This window comes from Haliotis asinina, chromosome 12, assembly GCF_037392515.1.
Source record: "Haliotis asinina isolate JCU_RB_2024 chromosome 12, JCU_Hal_asi_v2, whole genome shotgun sequence".
NCBI lineage: Eukaryota > Metazoa > Mollusca > Gastropoda > Lepetellida > Haliotidae > Haliotis > Haliotis asinina.
In genome coordinates this window covers 23,265,910-23,283,431 of record NC_090291.1, presented here as the reverse complement: position 1 = coordinate 23,283,431, position 17,522 = coordinate 23,265,910, and the positions used below count along the sequence as shown (strand labels likewise).

The window sequence follows — 17,522 nt, the reverse complement described above, 5'->3', positions numbered from 1 at the left end:
CTACCCACAACAGTGGGGGTGTGGGGGTATCCCCCACGGTAGACCCGCATATCATGTTATAATTTAAATATTTTTATATCATATACATAATGTCTGAGGGGAAAACGTTCGTCAACGACGCATACCACGCCACAGTGGTCGCCAGTCTAGCTGTAGGGTACGCTCGGTTGACTAAAATGGTGCTTAAACAACCAACTATCAAGCTAGATTTCAACCTGCAGGATATGGGTATGCTCATAATGAACCTTGGTATGGCGATGGCCACAAAAGACATCCTAGTAAAACAAGGAATAATACCTGATAATATAATGAAACAAATATAGGATGGCCACGATAGTTATGATGGTCGGTGGGGCGTTAGTGAATGCCCTGGCATTTTCCGGGAGTAATTTCCTCTTCTCGAAACTACGAGATGATCACGCGGCTGAAATACAGGAAGAAAGGAAGCGGCACGATCTCGCTACTGAGAAATTACAAAGGGCACAGGCTGAGTACGCTAAAAAACGTCTCCAGAGGATCGATTTTATTAACGAACAACTCACGCGTGAAAACCATGCCGTTCAAACATTCAACGATGTCGATGAAGCAATGAAAGAATACTACCTACTAACTGGTAAACAATTGGAACCGCTCAATAAACCCACACTCGCTCAGTACTACACACCATCCAAGGGACAAATGAATCGTGAACTGGGCTTCATAGTGTTGGGTATAGCAGCTACTGCGTTGGTTGCGAAGCAATTAAATTAAAATACCTATATAAGTAAACATGAGACCCGCTCCATACCGATGCGAATACATACTTATGGGGAAGACCGAGGCCTGTGGTAGGAAATGCAGGAATCAGGGGTTCTGTTGTTTCCATATGGGAAGTCCTAACTACACGTGTTCTGTGTGTGGTATCGGGGTTAAAGGGCACTACTGTCTATGTAAAGCTCACGGAGCGAACGTAGTCAGACATCAACTCATCTACGAGAATAAAAAGGGCTACATAAAAGAACGTAGGCGGCTGCTCAAGATAGACTCCAATGCGTGAAAGGGTTACCTCCCCTTACTGTGAACCAATTAGACATTGGTTCTCTTAGGTGTAAACACTATGTCTGTACGCGAGCTGAAGCAGGTCGCAAAACAGAGAGGTGTGATCGGGTATTCTCGAATGCGGAAGTCAGCATTGTTGAGATTACTAGGTTTAGAAGCCCCTCCTACGGTAACACAATTAAAAGCTCAAGCAAAACAGCTTGGATACACGGGTTATTCAAACCTGGGGAGAGCCGGGTTAACCGCATTGTTATCACATGCCCCCGTAGCAAAACCTCCCACTGTAAAACAACTGAAAGCCGAGGCACACGATTTGGGTTTAGGCGGGTATTCCCGTATGAGAAAACCACAGCTTGTAGAATTATTACGACAGAATAGAGCTATTGACCTACAGTTCGTGCGCACTGAGCGCGCTGTAGGCAACTATTTGAGAGGTTGGCGCATGCACGTTGATAGAAACATAGACATTACAGATATCAAGCCTCTGATAGCTGATAAGGTCAACCAGGAACTAAATAACCTAGGAAGTATCAAGTTTCAGATCACAGTGAAAATGTCGCTCGATAAGCAGGTTGGGAGTACCACTGAGTATGTTCAGCCTTACTTCCGAGGTCAACAAGAGGTCGTCACACATACAGAGACCATTGACGCATCAATCGATACCAGTTTTCAGCAGATACGAGAATACCTAGAACGCTACACACACTTGGGGTCCGGGTGGGCTGTAGATAAAATCGATAATGTCTATCTAGACATAGCTAACTACTAGTTCAGAGGCGGGTCATACCTAGCCTTGCCTCCCTACTATAGGAACAAACATGCCATAGTAAACGTTAAGAATAGAGGAAACGATTGCCTGAGGTTAGCTATCAGGTCAGCCTTATTTCCAGCTGGCACTCATTCAGATAGGCTTTCTAGCTATCCCCAAGACGATGGGCTCAACTGGGATGGTATAGATGAACCCACCCCCATATCCCAGATCATTAAAGTAGAAAAACAGAATAATCTGGCTATAAATGTCTTTGGGCACGAAGGTAACACAACAATAGTACACAGGGTCAGCCCGGTGAAGGATCGCCAAGTTATCAATATATTCATGATCCAACAAGGTGAAAAGTATCACTACACGTGGATAAAACATCTCAGCCGGTTGTTGCACGACCAGTCGAAACACGATGGGGAAAAACACTTTTGTGTACGATGCCTACACGGTTTCAGTCGAGCTGATTTATTAGAATCCCACCGAGATGATTGTCAAGGTGTGGGGCAGACGGCCATACGAGTCGACATGCCTAAGGAAGGTGATAATATCCTAAAATTCAGTAACCACAAGAACCAAATGTCTGTGCCTTATATCATATACGCCAACTTCGAAGCCTTAGTGGCTGCCGCCGGCGAGGCTCCCAGTGGTGCCTTCACCCACAAGACACAAGAGCATAAAGCCTGTTCGTTTGGATACATTGTCGTCCGTTGTGACGGGGAAACGAAAGCTCCGGTAGTGTATAGGGGCCCTGACGCCGCTGAAAGGTTTCTAAAGTGTTTACAGGAGGAAGAAAAAATTATTAGGAATGCATTGTATAGAATCGCTCCCATGCGTATGACCCGAGTCGACAGGCTAGCTCACGCTAGTAGCACTAACTGTCACGTGTGTGACTCACCACATTACGGCGATTCGGTGAGAGATCACTGCCACATAACTGGTAAGTATAGAGGCGCCGCTCACAGCGCGTGCAACCTCAAGCTTAAAATCAACCCTAAGACAATAAACATCCCCGTTGTCTTTCACAACTTGAGAGGGTACGACTCACACTTGATCATGCAGGCCATCGCGAAAATTGATGGTAATATAACGTGCATCCCCAACAACATGGAGAGATACATCTCCTTCAGCTTAAACGGACTTAGGTTCATTGACTCGTTTCAGTTCCTCCTGTTGTCACTCGACAGTCTGGTCAAGGCCAACAATACCTTCCCTATCACCGATCGATACACAGACGCTGAGACTAGACCCCTGCTTATGAGGAAGGGTGTGTACCCCTATGAGTACATGGATAGTTGGGCCAAGTTCACCGAGACCAGACTACCCCCTATTGACTGCTTTTATAGCAAGCTGAATGAGGCGTCCGTCTCACGAGATGATTACTCACACGCGACTAACGTATGGAATAAACTGGGTTGTAAGAACCTGGGTGATTATCACGACCTGTACTTGAGGACAGATGTACTGCTGTTAGCCGACGTGTTTGAAACGTTTAGGCGGACGTGTTTAAAGCAGTATAAACTCGACCCCGCATGGTATTACACCAGCCCAGGTCTGTCGTGGGACGCCTTGCTTAAAAAGACCGGAGTTAATTTGGAATTGCTCACAGATTACGACATGCACCTATTCATTGAGAAAGGCTTGCGAGGTGGGATTTCCATGGCATCCAAACGATACGCGAAAGCAAATAATCAATACGTGAAAGGTTACGATCCTAATAAACCAACCAATCACATTCTCTACCTCGACGCAAACAACCTGTACGGCTGGGCCATGTGTCAGTATCTACCTACAGGTGGATTCGAATGGGTACCCCACGTTGATGTTATGGAGGTTGCACCAGATTCGAACAAAGGGTATATCCTCGAGGTTGACTTAGAGTATCCCAAGGAATTACACACATCACACAACAGCTACCCCCTGGCCCCCGAATGAGGGTTAACCCAGACTGGATGTCTGAGTACCAACATAACTTGTCAGGTGGGCGTGTGACAGACGTTGAAAAACTCGTGCCTAACTTAATGAATAAGTCCAAGTACATCGTTCACTATCGCAACCTACAGCTGTACCTGTCGTTGGGTATGAGGCTGACCAAAATACACAGGGTGCTCATGTTCGACCAGAGCCCATGGATGGAGCCCTACATCAGAATGAACACAGACCTACGAAAAAAAGCCACCAGTGATTTTGAGAAAAATCTCTACAAGCTCATGAACAACTCGGTGTTTGGTAAGACTATGGAGAACCTGAGGAAACGTGTGACCGTGAAGCTGGTTCGGTCGAGTGAGGAAGACAAGCTCAGGAGATTGATAGCCAGTCCGGCATTCAACCGTAGTAAGATATTCACAGACAACCTGGTTGCCCTACACATAAAGAAAAGCCACATAAAATTCAACCGGCCTGTTTACGTGGGGATGAGCATCCTCGATTTATCCAAACACCTGATGTACGACTTTTACTACAACGAGCTCAAGAAACAGTACGGTGACAGGTGTGAAGTGCTGTACACTGACACGGATTCCCTGCTGATGGAGATTCGAACCGAGGACGTGTACGAGGACATGAAAAAACACCTCGATTTATACGACACCAGCGACTACCCTAAGACCCATACCCTACACAGTACGGTAAATAAAAAGGTCCTAGCTAAGATGAAGGACGAGTGTGCTGGCACGCCCATAGCCAAGTACATAGGTTTGAGACCTAAGATGTACTCCATACTGAAAGCCGACAATAGTGAGATCCGGAAGGCTAAGGGGGTTAAGAAGTATGTGGTGAAACAACACATCAAACACGCCAGATTCAAGGAAGCCCTGTTCAAGACCCGTACCTTTAGACATAAAATGAACACACTTAGAAGTGATGGACATAAGATATACGGACTGACTATAAACAAGACGTCCCTGTCGCCTATGGACACGAAACGTTGGATAGCTATTGATGGGATAAACACATACGCGTATGGACATGAAAAAATTTGAGGCTATTTACTACAGCCCGCGTGGGTACTGGAAAGGAGCTAGCGCAGTAGATAAGCTAGCTAAAATAGCGCGAGTACCCCCGGAGGAAGCCAAAGCGTGGCTTGAAAAACAAGCCCTGTGGCAGATCTATTTGCCGGCACCACGCTACGTGCCTAGAAGGAGGTTCGGTATTAACATACCTAATAGCGTTCACCAGGCAGACCTACTGTTCCTACCCCACGACAAGAGGTACAAGTATGCCTTAACCGTAGTGGACGTAGCCAGTCGTTACAAGGAAGCCGAACCCTTGACCACGAAAGATTCGGCCCAGGTAGCCAGAGGATTCGAACGCATATACAAACGCAGTCCGCTGACGTGGCCAACAGAGCTGCAAGTTGACCCCGGACGGGAGTTCATGGGTGCCGTGTCACAACTGCTAGCCAAACACGATACAAAGGTCAGGCGTGGCACGGCCGGAGCCCATCACAGCCAAGCCATAGTTGAGAGATTTAATAGGACTTTGGCTGAGCGCTTGTTCGGCTATCAGTATGCTAGGGAGATGGCCACCCCTGGAAAACGATCGACTGAATGGGTCACGAGGTTACCCAAGGTGGTGTCGGCAATCAACCATGAAGTCACCCGTCTCACCGGTAAGAAACCGGCAGACGCTATCAAACTAAAATCAATAGTTGCAGAGTCGGCCGCTCCATTGCGTGGGAAGGAGAAACAGATACCAGATAGGGCCCTAGTGAGGTATCTATACCAGCCGGGGGAACACGAGGGTGATAGCCGTAAGCGGGCCACCGATCCTATATGGTCAGTCAAAACTTACAACATAGATAAAGTGGATATGAAAGCCGACGAACCTAACTTATACTACTTGAGGGATGGGCCGGGTAGGGGGTTTGTACGAGAAGAATTATTGATCGTACCGTACGGCACAGTGTTACCTCCTACCAACACACGGTAATAGTAGCAAGTCACGTTTGTAGTAGGGGTAATAGTAGCAAGAACTAAGGTCCCAACCAAAGCCTTATTTAGTAAATAAGGCTTTGTAGAGACATTTCTTGAAAGTGGTCCAGAACTGTCATTCCCTATACTACTACTTTATACATATATACATGTACATGACGCTTCTGTGAATAATGAGTGGTGAGTCCATTTAACTGCTTAATGCAATCGCTAAAACATCAAGTTACTCTGCAATATCACCTACCTCCCACGATGGACAAACACCAGCAGCAGCAATAACAGGCTGTTCATCAATAACACCCACAAACAAATTTACCGACGGCTACCACAACATGTGCTTGTTGAACAACAAACTATTCAAACTGAAACTGAACGACTTGAAAGGCACATTAGTGCTGATGATCAATGGAAAAAGTAATTTGAGACCCAGCCGGCTTTTGTCGAGAACACTCGGGTTGCCGTTGAACAAAATACCCTGAATGCCACCCAGACCAGCATGAAATTAGCCGACCTCATTCTGTATCGCAAACTGTTCATTGATCTCAATCAGCTAAGCACATTACCGAAAATATCAGTTTTAGACATTAAACATAACCTCATGAATATAGGATCTCAGCACAATGCTGCACATACAATCACTGATGCTCAAGGTCCAGGAACGGCCATATGATAGAGAAATGCACCAACATAGTGATCTCTGACCTCGCGGACATACACGTATTCAGCAAACCCAGAATCCATGGCAAACTGTATGCCTTGCAACTGAAGAACAACATTTACAAATGCCTCAAAGTCCTCACCACCACCGGGGGATCAGGTAACAATAACCTACACAATTTTGTTGACACTGAAGGCCAGCAACACACAGTATGACATAGGCCGTAATGACAAGGACGATTGGACGATGTCCCAAGCATTCATCAACAAGCAGTTCAACCCGGACAACGTCGAGATCACTGTTGTCGCTTGAAAAAAGCAGTACACTCTCATCTTCAAGACAACAAATGGGCATACATGCCATTTCAAATGGACTGGAATCTCAACATCACACTCAGCTCTCCCCTGACGAAAAATCACTATCGGACGAAAGTCGTGAACAAAAGAACACTGCTTGTGGATTACCTCCCGCAGCATGATCTTCAGTGTCACCAAAAAATAGCTCACACACTATCAAGTAAACCCTGAATGTAAAACTTGAGTTCGCAGATGGTATCAGAATTTAACAGCATGGTCAAGATCCTAAAATATCTGCCAACGATTCCCACACTGGTCATCTAAGTCTATCTCAGCCAACCACCATCTTGCGATGTCATGGAATTCATGAAATGGATCATACTATGGTGGGCCAAAGGGCAGCATTACCACAATGGCTCAGTTTACATGTGGGTGAACGTGAATGTCTACACCAGTCTGCAGGAAGTCACCTTTACAGTGGAAGACATGATATTGCCCACTAAAATTTTCACACGGTTTTGAAGTGCACATCCGAGAGATTATCCAAACACCAATTGGAAACTATTTCGTAAACCTTAACTTCATCTACATCAAATACATATCAGAGATTCACAGAAAACCTACTAAATATTATTTTATAAAAAAATATACATATAGGATGGGACGGTACCCAGTCATGAATGAAGTAGCAAAAACACTGCAAACTGTAGATTCGTTTGAGGCAATTATGTGACATCAAACAGCAATTAGAACAAGATGGTGAAGTAAGGAGAGCATTACTTAAAAGATATCAAAGAACTGTCAATTACGTGGATGGTGCAGACACCAATCTGATGGAAACCATCATGGGCTAGGCACAGTAGATGTCAGGTTATTTTGTCCACCATCATGCCGCACAGACTGAGTATCAGGGTTGGCAGTGTATCTCACTGATTAAAATGCATTGAAACACAACCAAATTCATATTCTGGCAGAAGCTAAGTTAAACACAATAGACAGTCACATTTCCACCACACTCATGGACAGTAAAATCTCTAAGGAAGAGTTTTGTTGGGTGCTCTAAGAAACCAAACAAATTATAGAAGGAGATTCACAATAACATGTCCTCGATGTTGGCATAGTCACCTGCTGAGAAGGACGGCTATAACTGAGCTGAGAGAGGGCTGAATGAAAAGTTTGCCAGCTTCTGAAATTGTCGGCTTGGAATCCAGCCAAAGCTGTGTACACTAGTCTGTTTCCAAGTCCCTCAATCACATTATCAGAGCCTCCATACGATGCAAATATTGTAAGAAGAAAACTTCAGTAACTATGTGGTCTGATATGCTTGATGAGCAGCCCTTGGAGTCCTCCTGGACTTGCAGTTAAGCTCTTTGTGTTCCTGCATGCAGCCCATTTCAAACATTGACTGCTGTCTCTTCAAAATGATTTCCAAAACTATTTGGCAAGGGACACCAAAAACAGGAAAATAGCATGTTTCTCCTCCACAAAGTAAACATTGTGAACATTTCACTTGCACACTATCACTATCGATGACGGCTCAATAAAAGACGAGTTCTATTATTTCTTCATTTACTACCAACATAAACCTACTGGCATACAACTGCAGGGGAGGAATTTTGTGCAAAAAGTGTTTCTCGAGGGGACAATCGTCTCACACTGTTTGTGCATGAGCGCAGAAAAACAAGGAAAGACAACTCTACTTGTCTCTAACATAGTAGAACAAAAATTCGTAAAATGTCAATAATTATTGCAAAGTTGGTATAATCGCCTGTGTAGCGGGACACTATCACTTGCTGTAATGACAACCAAACTGATGTCAATAAAATAATAACATGTTTGTATTCACAAGAATTGTATTAATTTTGTAAGAACATTTATGTTATTTGTTACAGCATCGCAAAAGAAAGTTTTAGCCTAGAAGCCAAGAAGACAAAGTCATCAATATCCCCTGCAACAGCAAAATAATCTTCATGAAAATGTCTACTAATTATCATTACAGCATGTCAGTGGTTTGGTGTGCATATGGCAGAGTGGAAGGAGAGCATTGTAAAGTTTTACAGTTCTGCTCCGAGGAAAAAATACCACTACCAAATTCAGACGAGGTCAAATTTCTTGCCCTGGAAACGCAAAAACTATTTCCTTCAGAATTGTAAACCAAAAGTTACTGTGTTCTGTAATCTGATTGGTTGAAAAACATGATCAAATGGTATTAGATTCCCGGAAACTGCAAGACTATTCACTGCGTAATGACACGTAAACAATTGTTTTATTGTGTCATCAACAGTGGTGACGTCATTCAAATCATATTGTGACGTCACAAATGAACAACTCCAGATGCTACCATGGGAACCAGCTGAAACGGCCAGCTGATGACACTTCAGTGCTGTATCCCTACTCGATGTAAAAGGGTGCAGACAGTTAAACCCCTTTGGTTTACTTTTTTTGTTTACAATGTCGATAAACATCATGTGTTGTCCAATTTCCAGGTGTTATTGAGTATTTGAAGCATGGGAATATTTGAAACCTCCGGCTGACACCATCTGGTCCAAATACATTCCCGTGCTTCAAATACTCAGTAACACCTGGAAATTGGCCAACACATGATGTTTATCTCCTAAATCAAAACCTACCAGACCTATCTATGTGCCAAGTGTGGTAAAGAAATAGTGAATGGTTTTAGAAAGAGCACAAACATCACTTTCAGTCAAAGTCAAAAGTTCTGCTCTGGACAAGATGACATCCTCATCACCATTCATAGCAACAGCCTGAGTCGTATTTCCATGGAAAACGCAAAAAATATAATTCACATACTTGGAACTAATCCCCAAAAGGCACATCGGGGATCATGATTGATATGTGTACAAAGTTCGATGACGCTAGCATGTATAGTTACAAGATATGCTAGAGACAAGACATCCTCACAGTCACAGCTGAAGTCATGTTTGTATGGAAATCATTAAAAAAAAAAAATCATATCTGGGTCTAATCATGAAAAGGGCACATCTAAGGATTATGCTTGACATGTATTCGAAGTTTGGTTAAGCTATCACGTATAGTTTATGAGATGTGCTTTGTACAAAGTATGGCAGATGGATGGATCCACGGACGAAATAATAAATAGTTGACAGGTTAGTAATTATCTTCTTTTGAAGTTGCTTCCCTGTTGCCTCTGAGGAGCTTCATATACTATTACAGTGCAGTGACATCTTAATGTGGAACACTTCCAATGTATTTAACCTGTCCAATGCATTACATTGCAAGTAACGGATTACTTCCATCTGGACTGAATTGTTACTTCAGAAATTTCATGCAAGCAAACTCAACTAACAGACATTCTGAAATACTCACCCTGAGTGCATCAACGCGGTCTTTGAATATAGGGTTAGAGAATTTGACGTATCTCCACAGTTCGTTCCTAAGGGTCTTTGGTTTAAGGAGATGACGGCCATACTTCTCTAAAATGTTTAGTGCCACAGGGATGTTCTTCAGACTTTGAACTGACTGAAAAAATAGATGTACACATGCAATTAAAACTAACAAATGTATTTGAATTAATTCAAACTATTTGCTTCAATGTCTTTTTCTTTAATATCTTGCATGAATACACGCAGCCCCATTAGCTCAAACTATTTGCCTCAATGTCTCTTGGTTGAATATTTTGCATGCATACATGCAACCTCCCTAACTTAACTCAATAAGGCCGAGAGCTGCGTATGTGTGGCAAATTAATTAGCTTCTCACAGTGAGAGCTGCGTATTGGGGGTAATAAAAAGCACCTCTTATTCAGCAAGAGCTGCGCATTTGGGGGTTTTACATTTTAAATTCGTACTGTACCTATAATTTCAATCAATTTAGCAGTAATGATCAAAGATTAGCCTTTCTTACGAGAGAGGTTACTTTCTGCGTTAATCAGAAGAACTATTAATGTGTTTTAATAACAATTGCTTGTAATGTCTGGTGCTTATACGGGCAAATGAACATGTCTGCGAGAAAGGGGATCATCAGATGTTGTTACAGGAGGTAAGTGTTTGTTACTCGTCATTGGGAGTGAATACTAAGATACTATGTTTGCACATTGAATTAACGGTGACAAGGTTACAAAACCTTTATCTAAATTAAATCATTCATTCATTCGTTGTAATAGTTCATACAATGAATCCTAGACATAAATAGCAATACTGTATTACACTCATGTTCGTGTAGAGTTGAAATAAACCAAGTTACTAATTCAGACCTAATTCATTTGCGACTATTGATTTTTCAAGTTGACAATAATACATAATCGAATATAAAGTGATAACTCTTGCATCTACTCATAATATACATATATAGTACACATAAACCATACAAAGGTAACTGGGGTATTTTGTTCAAGCTGTTACATGCTGATTTGAAATGCGATTTTTCAATGCAGTTTACATAAGCATTGTGTAAGAAACATTTGTATTTGATCTCGGTAATTATCTTACCCAGTGTAATGATCACGTGTATCAGATCCATCGTCAATAAAAGGAGGATAATATATCAGTTACGGAATTGATGCGTATAACCATTCAATCGGACAACACTAATTGAGATATATGAACACCTCTTTCAACCTCAAAATAACAGCCTCTGGCCGAATGTATGTCCAGGAAAAGTTTTGTCCCGTGACAAGTTTAAAACAAACTTATGCGCTGTTACATCATAGGACAACCTGTTTTGTGGAGTCACGCCCACTGTCAATCTTCTGAACCTCGTTTGCTTTCAAAACAAATATAAGTATGCCCATCTTCATAAATATTTGGGGAGATTCAACTACAAGTGTATACATCACAATAAATCAGTATCGCGTAACCTTTTTGAATTCTATAATGCATGTACTGGAATTATGATATTTATTCGTAACAATGTGCGGTTTATGTTGAAATGTTCAGCAAGCCATTATGTTTGATGTACAAGTAGTGTGCGCAAAATGTATATGCAAATAAATACTTTCTTTACTCAGTGGTTGGATTGGGTTATCCAGGGTAAAAATAATCGTATTGTAGCGCTTTGAGCACTTCAAAGAAGAAAAATAAACCCGTCACAAAGTGCCTGTTAGTTCTGTCTGTACATTTCCGGCATCCTTACGATAATGTATGTTCACGATACACAAACTTTTTCATGATAGCTAGAGTTGATAAAGCCGAATTCTAGCATATCGATTGGTCAACGATCTAACTAATAGTCAAACTCTATCCAAGCTGTCTAGTGACCAAACGTGCTCTTCAGAAATTTAGCCCATGCCCCATCACCTGTCATTTCCTATGTGACAGGTATCTCATGACACGATTGGTCATGACAAAAATCAGGGACTATATTGAACAGTTGAGATACAAAACGTCCTATTGATGACGCCAATCCCATGACCCTTTGTCTCATGTATGTGCAAGGAATAGCATTATACAATATGCATACATGTATGTTCGTGCGATAACGTATATTTTCTGCGTTAAATCTAGATGAACCAAAGTGACAAACTGTGAATCTGTTCCATGTACGTCACACACTAGCTTATTAGTACTTGCCTTAAAATATTCAGTATGCACTACCAACGTATCAACGAAAACACTTCTTTCATAGAAGATTATTAGGTGTGTGTGTAAATTCTTCTTTACTGCCATTGACATAAGTTGTTTCATAGATGTTTTGAACAATTTAACCTCACACAATGATATGAGAGGGAGTATGTTTAAGTATGTCTTACATCCAAAAAATACAAACATATTAAGAAAATACACATGCACACGCCACCAAACGTCTACAAGAGAAAGTGCAATAAAATTACATAAAACGTTACATATATGACATGTATTCACTCCTGCTTTCTTTCAACATATACCTTTACAACACAAGTAAACAATTAAACAATCAGGACTTGCTCGTATGATGAGACAGTTTCCTGTAATATCCAAAACCTGTCAGGGATATCAGGCGTGAATAGCCCTAATTAGCCTCGCCACAGCCAGCCAGGCAATCAGCACGGGTCTCCAGGTGTTGAGCAGTGAAGTGGCTCTCGGGCTTAATGAGTTAAGCTAGCTGCCTCAATGTCGTTTTGTAGACTATATCTTGAATGTGTGTGTACCCCTCTGAGTCTGTGCCTGTTTGAGTGTCTCAGATCTGTGTCTGCATATGTGTGTCTGTCTGCCCATGTCTGTGCTTGTGTGTGTATCTCTCAGTCAATGTCTGTGTCCATGCCTGTGTGTTTTTCTCCATGTCTTAGTCTGTTCGTGTGTGCTTCTCGGTGTCCATGCCTGAGTCTGTGTGTCTTTCTGTCCATATCTGTCTCTTTCTTTGTATGTCTGTACCTGTGTGTGCCTTTCTGAGTCCATGTCATTGCCTGTGTCTGTCTCTCAGTGTCCATGTCCTTGCCTGTATGTGTCTCTCAGGCCATGTCTGTGCCATGTCTGTGTCCATGTCTGTACCTGTGTGTTGTGTTTATCTCTCAGTCCATGTCTGTGCCTGTGTGTGTATCTCTCAGCCCACATCTGTGTCCATGCCTGTGTATTCTCTCTGTGTCTATGTCTGTACATGTGTGTGCTTCTCTGTGTCCATGTCTGAGCCTGTTTGTCTCTGTCCATTATGTCTGTCTCTCTCTCTCTGTCTGTCTTTGTATGTCTGTGCCTGTGCGTGTATGTTTCTCTGTGTCCATGTCTGAGCCTGTGTTTGTCTCTGTCCATGTCTGTCTGTCTCTCTCTGTGTCTTTGTATGTCTGTGCCTGTGTGTGTGTTTCTCTGTGTCCATGTCTGTGCCTCTGTTTGTCTTTGTCCATGTCTGTCTGTCTCTCTCTCTGTCTTTGTATGTCTGTGCCTCTGTGTGTGTGTTTCTCTGTGTCCATGTCTGTGCCTGTGTTTGTCTCTGTCCATGTCTGTCTCTCTCTCTCTTTCTGTCTTTGTATGTTTGTGCCTGTGTGTGTGTTTCTCTGTGTCCATGTCTGTGCCTGTGTGTGTCTCTGATTGTGTCTGTGTGTCAAAAGTCAAAAGTCAAAGTCAAAAGATGTTTATTGTACAAGAGGCCTCTGGTCCATATACACTGGAGTTAAATATATGGTGCAATATGTAGTAACTAGTGATTTAAACAGCAAATCATGATAGAGGCAGTAAATTATGCACAAGTAGTGAAATACAATGGATCTACAAAATTTTATATCAGACTGTTACATTTGATAAGAGCATAAATAATATAGTAATATGTCTTGTACACAGATCTGAATAAAAAGGACACACAAGTAAACAAGAGTCATCAGAAGTTGACATATTCCCCCCTCGGCCCCCACATATTTGAAAGGATAAATCATCTGACAGATACTTGATCATTTTTTAGACTAAGTTTGAATCATTTCCATGGAAATCATGAAAAATATAAATGCCATATATCTGTAAACAGCAAAAGGCATCACTTTAAGATCTGTCTCATGTATCTGCCATGATCTGCTGAATGATATGAAATGATTTTTGAGTTGTGCTCCGGAAACAAAGCCCGCCCATCCATTTTTGAGTCTGAATTGTTTCCATGGAAACCCGGAAAAATAAGATTGCCAAAACTTTGTCAATAGCAAAAGGCACCACTTTGTGGTCTGCCTCAATTATCTGCCAAGTTTTGCTGAAAGATATTAAAATAGTTATTGAGTTGTGCTCCGGAAACGACACTGGAAACAAGGCATCGACAATATCCCCCTGCATTAAATGCCTGGGGGATAAAAATGGATTTCATTTTCCATGTATAAAATGCACTGAGGGTACATTTTCTTACATCATTCAATATAACAACATCTTCCTTTGTTTACCATTATGTTGATCAAACCTAACCGAAAATGTATAAATTGATGTCACATTTTTCTTGATGTTAAAAATGACAGATATTTCTCCAGCTGGAGTAGTGATTTGTATATTCTATAGGAATCATACCGTGAACTATTATCTATTGTTGAATGCCACTGTAACGGTTTAGCTACATTTGCATTGAAGATGGCAGCTGTTGATTCCAGTGATTAGTGTGCTCGGCAAATTGTGTTTCGACCGCAGTATTTATTGCTTTCACCCACCTTTATGTTATGTCAGTTTGTAGCCCTCTTTTCATAGAATCGTTACATTATTGTTAGTTTTAAGTAAGTTTTCGATACACTGAGAGTTTAGCATTTTCTCAGTCCATTACTATGGAAGAAGTAGAAAATAACTACTTTATAATCAATTATCTCTTTTGCATGTAGGAGTTCATATCATGAAGTTAGATAGGTTAGTTTCAGATCTTTCTATACATATATGATGAAAGATGCTATCCTTATTGTGTACATGCATGAGAAGGCAATAAGAGTATTTTAGAAACACAGATTTACTAACAAAGTGAATCTGGACTGGCAACGATAGGTTGTTTTCTCTGATGTCCACTTTGGTCATATTTAAGCGAAAGGACCAAAATAGTATGGGGTCAGTAAGCCATAAGCGCATATAAACAACACACACGTCAGTCAGGCACACACGTCAGTCAAATTGGATACCTAGTGGAATATATATTGTACACTTGGGGAAACATACACTCTGTCGTCTTTAAAACTGAGTGAGTACCTTCTCTAGTGTTGCTGAGTTGGGGGAAGTGCGACTGCCAAGTGTCTATCTGAGCATATTGAAGTTTTATATAATTGACCTTTAGCCTTTGAAAACTTAGAGTTGGCCTGCATAATAATTAGTGCACTGCCTAGCGCCAATTAGAACATATTGTAGTTTTCAATCACTGACCTTTACATTTGAAAACGTAGAATACGCCTGCATAATAGTTAGGCTAGCCTTATATAGTAATAGCCTGATAGTTGCCTCGTTAAACCACACTTATTCATGATGATGTGTTGAAGTTTCCATAGTCTGCCAGTGACTTGTCTATATTTCTGGCAGAGTGTTGTTTTCGCCCGGAATGTTGTAGGTAGGGCAGGGTGAAGTATCTCTTGTAGTTGCTTGTAGACAGGTTCATGTTCGTGAATCTGTTATATGACTACCTGTTAACCACTAGGAAATTGTAGAATGTGTCTCCGTAATATTCCTCTGTGACGAAACAATGTCAAATCGCATGCAGTCTTGCATTGGTTCTAATACAATTGTTGAAGTTTGTCAACCTTGTTGCGTGTTGCTATCACATTTAGGCTATCTACAAGTGTATAGGCCTGCCAGATAGATTGTTGAATGCCTAGTAGTACATTCCACCATAACAGCCATTCTTGATTCGACATATCAACACTTCTTTCTCGAAAATGAGTTAAGAACAAACTTACATCACCAACTGACTGACTTAACCATACAAAACCATAACCGTGTATAAACAGAAGATTTCATACTTAAGACCCACATTTTGGGGTAGTCTATGTTCTTGCATACACAATATCTTAAACCAGAATTTTATACATTAAATTTGAGCATTTATATACCAGGGATACCTCCCACATTCACCATACACCATACCATTGGGTGTAGACGGTCCAACATTTAAAAATTTCTTACACACCATCAGATGTATTTTTTCCATGTATTCATATCGCTGGAATACCCATATCTTGGATCCATACAAAGGAATAGGTTGAATTGGACAATCACACACTTTGAAGTAAATACTGGGTGTCAACACACCAATTTTATACAAGGCAGAATAAAGACTTATGAATGCTTTCTTAGCTTTCAATGATAATTCAGTGTCTGATGTTTTCCAATTCATAGTGGATGTAACCCTTATGTCAAGATAAGTGCTCAGGACAATTACAGGCTGGTTATTAAAAGACCACCTTTCTTTAGAAGATGTCAAGCCACCTTTTCTAAATATAACAATATTATTAAAATCTAAATATTTTAGATATTTACATACTTACCTTACCATTGGGCTTATGCATATTACCTCAAGCATCGCTTAGAAGAGATCAGACAGACTTTGACACGCCATTCTACCGAATGGCTACCTCATGTATTGATGAGTGTATAGAAACGGAAGTGACGTGATCTCACTAATTGCACATGCGCGAGCAATCCAAAACTTCACTTTTACTGAAAACGAAATGACTCCGAAGAAGTCCAGAGTGGGGAGGGAAAAATATCCATCGTTGGGTGGGTGTAATCTCCCTATGGTAAGGTAAGTATTTAAATATCTAAAATATTTAGATTTTAATAAATTTTTAACTTACCTTACCATAGGGCTTATGCATGAAAATTTGACAGATAGGTTGGAGGAGGGCCAATCAGTGATGAATCAATCTTGTCGGAGGAAATGCAAACCGAGGAGGCTAGCTGACAACTGGAAGAAGAGACAGATAGTAAATCCTCAGTAAACAACCAACTCCAAACACGTAACCATGAAAATAACAAGTCACCATAACATACGCTTCCTTAAGACCCCAAGGTAAGAAAATTCACAAGTACCTAGTGGGTGGAAGGTCGGGTGAGTTGCTGCACTACCACTAAAGGACCAAAGGACTGGAATCCCTCCACATCTTTGACCGCAACATCACGAAGGTAATGGCTTGTGAAGACTGTGGAAGATCGCCAGAAACATCCCTCCATAATTGCCGGATCGGAACAATTCCTGTGTAAGGCCATGGTAGACGCCAAAGCACAAACTTCATGGGGATTGCTGGCCGACGGATGTGGTAGGTGTTGAGCATCGTATGCCGCCAGAATAGTGGCTTGTAACCAGAGCGCTATCATGTTCCTGGAGACCTCTGCTTTTATGGATGCAGCAAACGGAATAAACAGTCTCTTCCGAATCCGTCTTCGAGAGGCTGACTTGGAGATGTAAATTTTCAATGCCCGAATCGGCCACAATAGGAGTTCGTCCGAGTCCTG

General features: G+C 41.6%; 1 protein-coding gene across 3 annotated transcripts in view; it reads right to left on the bottom strand.

The window, feature by feature from the left end:
* Positions 1-17,522, bottom strand: part of LOC137257619 (E3 ubiquitin-protein ligase RNF31-like) — a 375,097-nt gene that overhangs the window by 340,554 nt on the left and 17,021 nt on the right. For all 3 annotated transcript variants that reach the window (XM_067794941.1, XM_067794942.1, XM_067794943.1), the window contains exon 3: positions 10,033-10,185. In XM_067794941.1, the coding sequence (XP_067651042.1) occupies positions 10,033-10,185 (153 nt within the window). The remainder of the gene's footprint in view (positions 1-10,032; positions 10,186-17,522) is intronic.